The 12,308-nt window shown below is 36.3% G+C and overlaps 1 protein-coding gene across 6 annotated transcripts in view; it reads right to left on the reverse strand.

The window, feature by feature from the left end:
• The window catches only part of AKAP11 (A-kinase anchoring protein 11), a 30,870-nt gene extending 19,691 nt beyond the window's left edge, over positions 1-11,179 (reverse strand). For all 6 annotated transcript variants that reach the window (XM_026034494.1, XM_026034493.1, XM_026034492.1 and 3 more), the window contains exons 1-5: positions 11,103-11,179; positions 5,684-5,800; positions 2,924-2,971; positions 1,424-1,564; positions 152-416 (exon numbers count right to left, since the gene is read on the reverse strand). In XM_026034494.1, the coding sequence (XP_025890279.1) occupies positions 152-416; positions 1,424-1,564; positions 2,924-2,971; positions 5,684-5,800; positions 11,103-11,162 (631 nt within the window). In that variant the 5' untranslated portion in view covers positions 11,163-11,179. The remainder of the gene's footprint in view (positions 1-151; positions 417-1,423; positions 1,565-2,923; positions 2,972-5,683; positions 5,801-11,102) is intronic.
• Between the last annotated feature and the right edge of the window lie 1,129 nt (positions 11,180-12,308).

The raw sequence follows: 12,308 nt of genomic DNA on the forward strand, positions 1-12,308 counted from the left end.
ATTACCCCTTTGAAAAAGGCAATTATTGTAAAAAAATTACTAGCATTTCTATATATATATATATATATATAAAATTTCATGAAGTCATGCAACAGGCAACATTTCTAAGAACAGGTTTTACAACAAAACTCAACAACAGGCAAGTACTTACCACCAGTCTGCATCTTTGAAGGCTCATCTTCATCTAAATGTTCAAAAGCAGTGACAAAATCATCCTCAATTGAAGAAACCGACTGATTAGTATCATCATCTTCTGCATGGGATGTCTCTGTTTGATGTTTTTGCAATGAGTTTATTTCCACTGCGTATCTTACACCTGTAGTATATTTACTCAGCAAGGTAAATACATAATCAGCTTTGATCCTTGGGAATGAAGGAGACAACCTCATCACACAAAGCACTTCAGGAAGCTGATTCTTAAAAAAAAGAGGGTAATAAGAAAACAGACACGTAACTAACTTGGAGAAATTGTCAGGTTTAACAAGGGATTCCTTCAAGATTTTTTATGCACAAAGAACAATAAATATTTTACATATAAAGAAAAAAATAGAACAGTTTGTAAATACTATTAATAATATTTTAGTTACACCTGCCTTCTAAACAAATCATTGCATTAAAAGCAAAAACACAATTATATAATAAAACCCTGATAATACATGCTCCAGCCTATTAAGAATACAAATGTTAAAAAACCTGTAAAGGATGTAAAGACTTAAAACTGTATTCACACAGAGCAGTATTTCAGTTTAGGTATTTGTATCCTATATAATGCAAATTTGACTGTGCTGCTTATTAGTCAGAGTGTTTTTAAGTTTAAGAGAATTTATAATGGATCCAGAAAAAAAAAAAAAATCAACATTGAATTTTATGAACACCCAACATGGGCATAATTGCCTGGCACCTGTATCAAGGAGGAAAGTCTGTAGATGAATGGAAGCTGTATCTGAGCACAGCAGTCGGAGGCAATTTCATTAGTTTGTTTCCACGTTGGCCACGAAGAGGACTTCAGTGACACAGAAGCATGAGACCAAGTCAGCAAGCAAGCACAGACCAAGCACCAAGTGAGTATGTGGGAAGGTTTCCCTACCAGCTAGGTTAGGTAATCTATTGATCATGAGGGGCATTCACAACTAAAAACACCTCCAGACTTGTTAGCTAATCTAAAACTTCCACAAAAAGAAACAGTCTCAAAAAATACTCATTCCTGACTATTTTGAGGATTACCCCTATACTGCTTCACCTTTTAAGAATCCTCCTCCTACAGAGACTCACCATAGCAGAAATTCTCTGGTGCAACATAAATATTAAATACATATATTAGTTCTTTTGTATTAATAATAAAGTACTTAATTTCAAAGGAAATAATAAAACCACCTAGAAGACATCTGCATCTAAAACATGTAAGAAGGCACAGAATGCTTACCTGATGTTTCATGATACATGTTTCATGTTTCATGATGGTTTTCTTTATATCTTTTAGAAATATAACTTCATTTTCTTTTAGTTTGCACAACTGGAGTGATTTCAGGACATCTGGAAGCTCTCCAGAAATAGCTGTCAATTCCTAATTTAAATATAAGGACATATTGAGAATACAAAGTGAAAAACTAACATGTAAGTGGTCATGAAGTCTTTTTGATTTCTTATCTAAAAACTGTGTATTAACAAATGGAAGGGACTGCCCAGAAAGGCTATACCCCTACAGATTTTCATAAATTGTCTGGATACAGCCCTAGGGCACCTACTCTTGTTAACCCTTCAGGAGCAGGGAGGTGGGATTAGGTTATCTCCAGAGGTCCCTTCCAACTTCAAGCATTCTCTGAGAATATTAAAATGTCCGATAATTTAGACAAATCTTTTGCTTCCTTCCCTACTTCTTATCTTATCCTCCCGTTATTACCTCAAACTCTGGTGTAAAATTTATTTCCACTAATAATTCAGTCCACGCTCATTTCCAATTCACATTTCTACCCAAAGAAAAGATGTTGACTGTCCTCATGCGACAGAAAAGCTTTAAAGGCCACACAGGAGAGAATCACAGGAGCAGTAAAAAGCATTTACCTCTCCTACAAGGCACACAGTTACTCAGAGGAAACAAAACTTGGCTAATAATGCTTTTAAATGGACTCTACATGCTCTTAGTGCACATTTTGAATGTTTTTTTAAACAGGTATTACAAACACAAGCATGGGGCTTTGCTTATACATGATCTTGAACAACTTTTAGATTCACCTAAAAAAAAAAAAAAAAAAGCCTCCAAAAGATCAGAAAGTATTTTAAAATTCTTTTCAACAATATAAGCATTACTGACTTAATTGAAGCAAGGTTTCTTAAACTTTATCAACCCTGTTCTCTAAATTTCACCTAACTAAATGATCAAAAAAGTTCGTTCTCATACTTGGGAGAATGCTTAGCAGTATTATTTTATTGATTTCTCAATATAATTGCAAGTTTGAGCACAATGAGTTGAGAGTTTCTATTTTCATTTCTAAGCATCACTAAACTTTTATAGTAATCTATAACTAGCTGGCAAGCAGTCAATCCAGGAAAGCTATCGCTTTGTAGATGACAATGGCACCTTATTATTAAGCGCAACTTTGAAGTAGAAAGTTAAATAACTACAAACAAAATAGTCACACCAGAATACTGATACACACAGTAAAAAAACAAGCAAACAAAAAAACCCCTCAAAATTTATGTTATTCCAAATCATTCTGACACAATATTCTAAATATATATAAAACATTGGTACTTGTATTAAAAGGTCAAAATCAGTATTTTTTAAAACTGTCATGGGTGGTTTTAAGTACTCAGTGTGAACAAATTTAATTTCTCAAAGAACAGCCCTCAACCAGAAAGGTATACATTATTTAGAATAGATAAGCAGTGCTGAACTGCTATTTTCCAACAATGGATATCATACCTTCAAATGAGCAGTTCCAATCTCTTCAACAAAGCCTATAAATGTAATCTGTAGAATAAACAAACATGTTAAAGTACAGAAATATCCAGATTTCTGTAGAAATTTACTTCTTGAATTTTACAGTAAAGCTTTATTATATTGTCACAAAAATACACCCTTGAACAGCACTGCCTGAAGAATAATACATACTACCACATGGAGAACAGTAGGTCTAAGTTGTCATAAAAGATGAGATCAGACTGAATAGCAAACACATTTATAGCCTACTACCTACAATTCCTTCAAATGGCCTATTGGCTGGTGTATCTTGAGCAACATACATAATTCCATTACATCTGCTGATATAAAGAGGATTTCTCAGTGCTTCTCTCCCTGCTTCCAGCTAGCTGAGTATTAGTCAGTTCCAGTCAGTTCTGAAATCTGTCTCCACACTAACAAACTATGATACATTAAGCTACACTTCAGCAAATTCTGTGAATTTACCATGTAAATTGATTAGCCTCAGGCCAAAACAGAACAGAGGACATCTAGCATGTGTCTGCATGCAATACCCAAGCAGATAAATTCCTAAAATAAAGTAATACTCAACCTTAATAAAAGATCTCATCAAGCTCAAGAGACTGGAAAGCAACAGGATTGTCTATTCAGCTTCACCTCAACTTGCTGTGCTTGTGAACAGTGATGTTTTAACTTGTTCCCATATTATTTTGTCTACAGACATCTAGGCTCACTCAGTACTAACACATCAAGACCTAATTTGTATTTTGTTCGATTTTCATTCTTCATGAAAAGTGAAGATACTTTCATTCTGAAGCACCACTGCATGACCTACTTCATGTCCATTATTCCAACTCTGCTTTAAGTGTCAGATTTACTCACTTCTCATTTAGTATCCCCTTATGGCAAACCTGCATCTTCCAAAAAAACCATTTTTAGAAAGAAATGTGAGAAAAAAAGTCATTTTGTAAAAAGAGGTACAAAGATCAAACATTTTCACTTCTGACTGGAGCTAAATTCTGATGCATTAGATTCAATTACTCCAGAGCACTAAGCAGGACACTGAATTTTATATATTCAAATCACAGGCCATGCTAACTTTGTGACAGTCACTGTTTTGCAAGGTAAGTCAGCTGAGTCTCATCTAAATAAGTAAAATAGAATGAATATTACTACGCACATAATGACTTGTAATCAACTTGTTCAGCAAATTGATGGGCAAAACATAGAAAATGAAAGAAACAGAGCTAGATAAAGAAATTGCTGCAAAGCAATTGTGTTGGGTATTTGTATTTTTTGTATTTTATTTCAGTGCAAAACAAGAAATCTCACTTGTAGATTGTAATCCTACTGGCATACATTCTGGCAACTTGTATTTTGGGGGGTCTTGTGCTGGTAGGAAGAGCTCCCTGTTTAAATTCACATATCTTAATACGCCTATTTCAGCCATGACAAAGCACGAGCTGAAACAAAGCTTTGCAAGAGCGTTCCAAACAGCTCTGGGCAAAACACAACTCTTCAGCACAATTAAAGGATTTGGAGGAAAACCAATTCTCTGATCATCGTTCCGGGAGATTTTAGGGATGGTGGTTGTTTTTTGTGGGTGCACAAAAACTTTTGTTCCTTTCCATCTGCCCTTTCCTCTTCCTCAAGGTAATAACTGAACCCTTGCTCAGAATACTGTACAAGACAGGGTAGTACTTGAGTTTTGCAGTTTCACACAGAGGAGGGCCAAGCAGTCAAGGTATATGTTGACTGGCTGCAGATGTTGGTCAAATGACATCATCACAAAGTTCACCTATTTTGGCATCACTGAAAATATTAACTTTACTCTCTCTGTGCAATCTGCCTTCAATTGCCAAATTAACAGAAATTACTTTTAGGATCTCAGACCTGGATGAAATTAGTATGCCCGTTCAGAAGTCACTGGGGAGTGAAGCAGCGGGACAGAAGGGCCTCGAATCATTAACACAAACCTTTTCCTTAAACTAAAAATAGTGTATGTGGCACTGTATTTGAAGGTTATCATCATCTGCAGGGACAGAAGAGCTGAATTAAAATTGCATAGGAAACCTGAATTCTGCTTTTTCCTCAGTATGAGCAATTATTTTGCAGTTTCAATGATGTTCTGTTAACATCATTCCTTATATAGGTGTCTTTCCCCACATTTTTTACAGAAAGGCCCAAAAAAGAAAGAAAGAAAAAAAAAGAAACAGTTCTATGAGGGTATATTTACCATCTTACATTTCATTCAGAGTGATCTTAACTGCCTGTATTAATAAAGTAGCTGAATGTAGTAAGGTATCCTTCTCTGCAGCAAAACATAGAGCTAGGCATATATTAAAAGTAAAAAGCAGAAGAGGGGAAGGGGCAAAACTGACAAGTTTTATTGCAGATTACACAGCATGGTCTGTCTGAACAACCAGCTATTATGGCTTGCAGGTCCAGACAGGAAGCTAAGGGTTCTTTATCTCTTTGTTAGGTTTCCACATATATACAATCTAAACAGGAGTGCTCATCAAGTGCTGTACAGCCAGTAATAAAATTCTTACATGATATTTAGTTTCACGATTCTTAAGCAGAGAAATATCTTCCTCAAACTTTGCAATCCTTTTAAAGGCAGTAAAGGACAGAGGACAGGACAGTTTATGGGCAGTCAGCAAGCTGCCATATTGTTCACATTTACTATCCTGCAGCTTCCACTACAAGTGGAACCACCCTTTATTGTACCCATGAAAAACAAATTTTTAGGCTATACCAAACCTCAAGAAAATTAGCTTGTTCTTCCTGATTTAAACACTCTTCTGCTGATACACTGCATAATTCCTTTCTGCTCTGCAACAGGGACTTCATAGAGTGCAGTACACCTTCACCAAAAGTCTGAAAGACAATAAAGTAACAGTAAAATATAAAGCAAACAAAATACATTTTCAGTTTTAGGTGCAAAGTATTTCCATCTGTTCCCTGACCCCAATACATTTCCCTACTTTAAGCACTGTGTAAAATGACTTTGTTTCTAAATCATCGTCAGTAGATTTAAGTCTACTTCAGGACATGGAATTAACACAGATTGTTTTTCTTTAAGCAATACTTTTATTACAAAATAAGTTAGCTTCTCCATTAAAAAAAAAAAAAGAAAACAGTGAGAAAATACATGATTGCTTATTAAGTACTTGAACTAATGCTTACAGTCTTAGAACAACTGGTAGGAAAAAAAGAAACAGAAAGATGAAATCCAAGCCATTATCATCTTCTTGCATCAAAACCTACATATGGAATTTTTCAATCATCTTTTCCTTACAAAATCTGAAAGACAATTTAGTCAGTAGGAATAACAGGGGTTAGTACAACAGTGAGGAGAATGGAGTGGAGGGTGAGTGGGATGATATCTCCATTCCTTTCATTTTTTTTAGGTAGTCAGCAACTTCTTTCTATCTTGAATTGTCATCTTCTCTAACTAGTAACCTAAAAAATAAGATTGTTATTTGACTACTATTAGTCCAGATTATCATCCCTACTACACTTGCTCTGTTAAAACGAAATTAGTGTGAAACCTATGAAAAATTATTTAAATTTTACATAGTTTCTTAATAAAACTGCAGAAGTGATGCAAAGCTCAGAAAATGTTTCTAAAATGGCTAGACAAAAGAAAATGAGGAAGTTAGTTTTATGATCTTTGAAATTAGCAAAATACATTTCAGAACATTGACAAATACGGCCCAGATTACCACCCTTACACTAAAGGCCAAATGACATTTACATAGAAAAGCAACAGAAGGTATCTCAGGCATTTAAGTCACATTTACGCAGTGTTGGGATCCGACAGCCAGTGTGGGACAGCAAATGATGCCACCAACAGGACAGGGAGCTGCTCTGGGCTGCTCCCCAAGAGTTAACCAACTCTTTTGCACAGTGGCTGTCACCACCACCCTGTGGGGCTGCTCCAGCCTGGGGGTTACATCCTCTAATGATCCCACAGTTGACAGGTCCAGACAAAGGAGAAGTGACACTGCAGACCCACAGCACAGTAGACCTCTATACGCTGCAGAGCTATTCCCCACAAAAGAACCTGCTAATGGCCATGTTGTTGCCCATGGGGCAGGACCTTGGGCTCAGCAAGAGGTCACCTGTCCATATGCACCTTGGTATTAACTAGAGCCACGTGGCTTTTGTATGGTTGTTCGTTGGATATAAGGAAAAACAATGTGCAGACTGATCCCCAGGATTAGCCAGTCTGCAGACCTGCGGAGCCACCCATCAGCAGGGACGCCTCTGATGTGACCAGCATGGAGGGGAGAAAATACACTAGAGGGGTGGCTCATAAGGAACAAGAGTATTTACTGTAAAGTGCTCCCCAGTGTTTGAGAATCCAGGGAAACCTGCACTGGACAGGTGGCCCATAATGGTTGGAAGAAGTTACTCTACCAGGCACTCACGGCTTGAGAATCTGGGGAAAGCTATCCAGGCAGGGTGGCCCTGAAGAAAGGGCAAGAGTGGCCAGCATACCAGACACTCGTGTTTGAAATGTAGAACTTGTGTGTGTGTGTGTGTGTGTGTGTATATATATATATATGTATATGTGTATGTATATACACACACACACTTTTTTTTTTTTTACAGTTCCGTACTATTTGCAGCTTTGCTAAACTGTTAGCTTTGTTCTAACCTCTTACCTCTAATAAATTATCACGCTTGACCCTTGTATTCAGTACAACTAATCCCAGAATCCAAAACAATTCAAGACAAGTGGCATGTCATGGGATCATTTGGAGGAAGTTAACTATCTTTCTAATCCCCTAAGTAAGGGGGTAATGTCCTGATTCTCTGGATATTCCAAGTTTACACTGCTCAAAGATTCAGCCTCGGTAACTCTCGGAGCACTGTTCCACTCAGGGGAGAGTCTTTTGTGAAGACAAACAAGTTTATCTCACTTTCAGCTTGTACAATAATTTAGTATCAGACACAGCACTCAAAGCAGTAATTTAGAAAAAGTCTGAAGAGCCAAACACGACCTGCTCATTCTCTGCAGACAAATAGTGATCCTCTTTGAACAGTACTCAGTATGCTTCTCTGTTAGTTTTCTATTACATTTAACTTACAAGCAAATTTCCTTGCTTTAATACCCTGAGAGAAGAGACAAGAGGGAAAATCAGAAGAGAAGCATTGTATTAGGAGTTGCTATAGCTGTGATGAAGAAAATTCAAGTGGGCCAGTAACAATGCCTCAAAATTTATCTCGACACCGTGATCGACTATCATCATTATTAATAAACGTATTGGAAAAAAAAAATAGAAGCAAAAATGAAGTCTAATGATAATTCAAAGCAAAGAGGTATCATCAATTAAGAGCACACATCAGACAGGAAGAACTTGTTGAACGTCACAGTTGCCATAACAAGAATAGCTTATAATGTAGCAGCACAAAGTGCAAGCTTTCAAACAGAACTGGGAATCTGCAAGCTGGAAAACAATTCGACTCTCTTACTTGATCCTGGGATAGCAATGAGCAGTCAATATGATGCTGCACTGAAGGGAGGAAAAAAAGGGGGGATTAATTCACAGCAAGCAAGGTAAGGAAGACTATGAAGGATAATCACTGAAATGCAGAGGCTTTTGTATAAAAGCAGACTAAGGCCTTAGCTTGCACAGCTTCCAAAATGCAGGCTAAGAGAAGATCTGATCTCTGACTGTAAATACATCATGAGGGCAAACATCAGCAAAAGTAAAAAGCCACTAAGCTGAAGACTAACACCACACATGAATAAATGCGTGAAAATTTGATGTGAATAGTTTTAGTCTGGCATTCCTAAGAAGATTCCTACTTACTACAACAGCAAAATTCAAAAAGATGTAAAAACAGAAGGATTTTTTTAATCTCCCCACTTAACTACGAGATTTACGTTTAATACGTTCTTGTGCTTACTGAAACCATGCTCATAACAACAGAGGTCTGGACTCAAACTCAGGGATTTTTTCCTGTCTTCTATTAATCAGACAACAAAAAAAACTCTCCCATAACCCCTTCCAGAGACCCTCAACTAAATTAATAGCTAGAAAATGGCATGTCCCTAAGACCAGCTCAGTTAGTAAGAATCATCCTCATCATCCTCATCCACGGGATCTTATTTGATTTTAGAAATAGCACAACTACTTCCAATAGACATTTACCTATGGGCAAAAGGCAAAAATCTCTGTACAACTCTCCGTGTTAGGCTTCTGTACTCCTTCCACACAGAAAACCTGAAGTCAGATATTGGGCGGGAAATCCTATTTCAGCTGTGAACAAAGATTTTGAGCTTACTAAACCATAGCAGGGCAAATATGAATGTCCTCAAATGCACTCAGAACAAAACTGAACACGGAAAACAAATCTTCCTCCTGTAGCCCAAATAAGCAAAGAGTCACACTTTCTTTGTGGCCAGAAAATCCAGAAGTCCTTATCTACAGATTCTGCACAATATACTGAACTCCATACTAATGGATTTCATAACTTATTCTAAACAATTGTTTTCAAACATTTCAAATAACTCACAAACCTGTAAGACATTTGTGTCTTACAAAGATAGACCAGGGAGATTCCAAGCAGTATTAACTGTGTATGAAAAACTGTTTTCCCCTCAAAGTGTAGAGAATGCAAATCCAATTATGCAGATCTTCATATTTACTCTACTGCCAGTTAACAAAAAAAAAACAGCTCTTCCTGATTTCATACGTCATAATATTTAAACCAACTACGTTTATAAAAATCATTTTCTAAGAATGGAACCTTGGGCTTCAAATGACCATAACCACAACTATGGACTGACATGTAAGAGCTACTGTAACAATTCATTTAACCATGACGAAGAAGACATGAATCAGACTAGAAGCTATGAATCAACATAAGAAGTATAGTGTGTTTCTGACTACCCTACTGTTTAGCTCTGTGCAAATGGATAGAGGTTCCATGTTATAGTCTAAAGATTGCCTCTGGAAAAAAATTAAAAGGAGGCAAACAGACATAGACCAAAACATCAGAGTTTGGCTATGTGTAAATGTACACCTAAAATGGGTCAAATTTATGTTCCTATAACTAGGAAAGAGGAAAGACTAAGTGAGCTAGGCCTCTTTAGGCTGAAGATTGAGAGGGAATCTGAACAACAGTATAAATACCCGAGGGGAGAATGTAAAGACGATGGGGCCAAACTCTTCTTGGCAGTGGTCAGTGATAGGACAAGGGGTAATGAGTACAAATTGAAACACAGAAAGAGCCATCTCCATATGAGGAAGAACTTTCCTGTGAGGGTGACAGAGCCCTGGCACAGGCTGCCCAGGGAGGCTGTGGAGTCTCCTTCTCTGGAGATCTCCCAAACCGCCTGGATGCCGCCCTGTGCCCCGTGCTCTGGGTGACCCTGCACGTACAGGGGGGTTGGACTACAAAATCTTTAGACATCCCTTCCAAACTCAACCATTCTGTGATTCTCTGAACTAAATGATCCAGAAGGTATAATGTCAATTCATAAAGATAATGTTTTAGACTATTACTAAAATCAATCAGGAATGACTGTTACTATCATTAGAAATATAATGCAATTTTCAGGCAACACCATTTCCTTCCTCAGATTCTCCTCTTTAGCACTGCATACTGTACTGGTTTAAAAATATATATATATATAAGTGCTAAATAGATCTTATTTTTCCATGAGAGAACTCCCCAAAAGTTAGTGTAAACTTAAATACAAGCCAGGCAAGTAACCTAGATCTAAAGTCTTAATACTACAGTCTTAATGGATTCCAAAGAACAGTTTTCAGGAACACTATGTACTTTTTAGCTACATATAAACTTGAAAAATGAATATCCCCCAAAATACTCACACCACAGTAAACAAGGCACATTTTGATATTTAAATACATCAGAATTTCATCAAATCACCTCATAATAACAACAGACTAAAGGCAAATGCATATGCATTATACTCCTTTTGATTATTCTTTCTCCTAGTTACACTTGGCTAAAATAGGCCACAGTATGAAGCAGTATTTTTTTGCTTCCTTGAAACTTTAGCCTATCAAAGTTAAAACACATAAAACAACAAACCAATCTACCAGTCTACTTGGTTCATTACTATAAACTGTTAAGATTAGAATCAAATAAAGTATTATTAGGATCAAGTAAAGCATTACTTCTTAGAACAGATAATTACCTTTTTCACAGATATCCTTGGCTTCACTCGATTGCCCTGAGCCTTGGCATATGGATCCATGATTTCATCAATCTTTACACTTGATGTAAGCCAGCTTAAAAGTACCTACAAAATATAAGTATATATGTATGTATATACTTGACCATTCAATGCTTACTCATTCACATAATATATACTTTGAAGAAGCATGTGGATGAACCAAGAAATTAAAATAATTTATAAGAATTTAAAAACTGAAAAAGTTTAAATAGCATACTATCCATCCTGATTTTGCCTTTAAAAAGGTAAACTGCTTTAAAGATCTTTAAATCCACACAAAATAAGAAATATCTTTAAGTAAATTTCAAGGTTGTACAGGGTGGGAAAAGCATTATGCTGGCTATCACTTCACTATAGTCAATAGTCCAGGGATATTTTTCAGCACATCCCTGCATTCTCTCAGCTATTCTCCACTATTTATCTCAGCCAACTGGCCTACTTATTTTTGTCACTGTAAGTACTAGAGAACACAGGTCACTTCTGTTTAGGATAACATGCATCAATAGTCTTGTTCTCTGGCATTGCTCTGCACAATCCTTCCCCTAAACACAGGAGACCAAGCAGGCATCTACTAGCCCTCAATTACCCTTACCCTTATTCTCAGTTCCAATAAATGACAGAGTAATGAAATAAAAAACACTTTCAACAATTTTCCCAATCAAAAGCAATGATAACAAACAGAAGATATTTTTGGGTGGTAAAGACAAATGCACTGAGAGAAAGCATGTGCCACAGTCTTAGATTCTACTTTTTTTTTTTTTTTGGTATCTTTTTTCTTAGTCACACGTTTTAGCCAAAAAGAAATTCTAGACTGTCAAAAAAAAAAAAAAAGCAAGAAGCAAATATGTTTATTAATAACATACAGTATTAATATATAAAAGTATTAATATATTAACATTGATTATATATTACTCTAACATGAAATATATTATTAACATTTTAATAAAAATGACCATGTAAACATCATGCTAGGATAGCATTAATGAAGATCAGTTTGCTAGAATGTTTTAAAAGTTACACTGGTGAATAAACAATAACGTGTTCATCTGCAGAAAACAATACTTATCTTAACCTCCCAAAATTCAGAAATCTAGTTCAGGCACTAACTCAAAGGAGATCTCTAAATACATCTAGTCACATAGAAAAAGAAAAAACAAAACAAAACAA

This window comes from Nothoprocta perdicaria, unplaced genomic scaffold (assembly GCF_003342845.1).
Source record: "Nothoprocta perdicaria isolate Ctin4 unplaced genomic scaffold, notPer1 scaffold_145, whole genome shotgun sequence".
In the NCBI taxonomy this organism is placed as follows: Eukaryota; Metazoa; Chordata; class Aves; order Tinamiformes; family Tinamidae; genus Nothoprocta; species Nothoprocta perdicaria.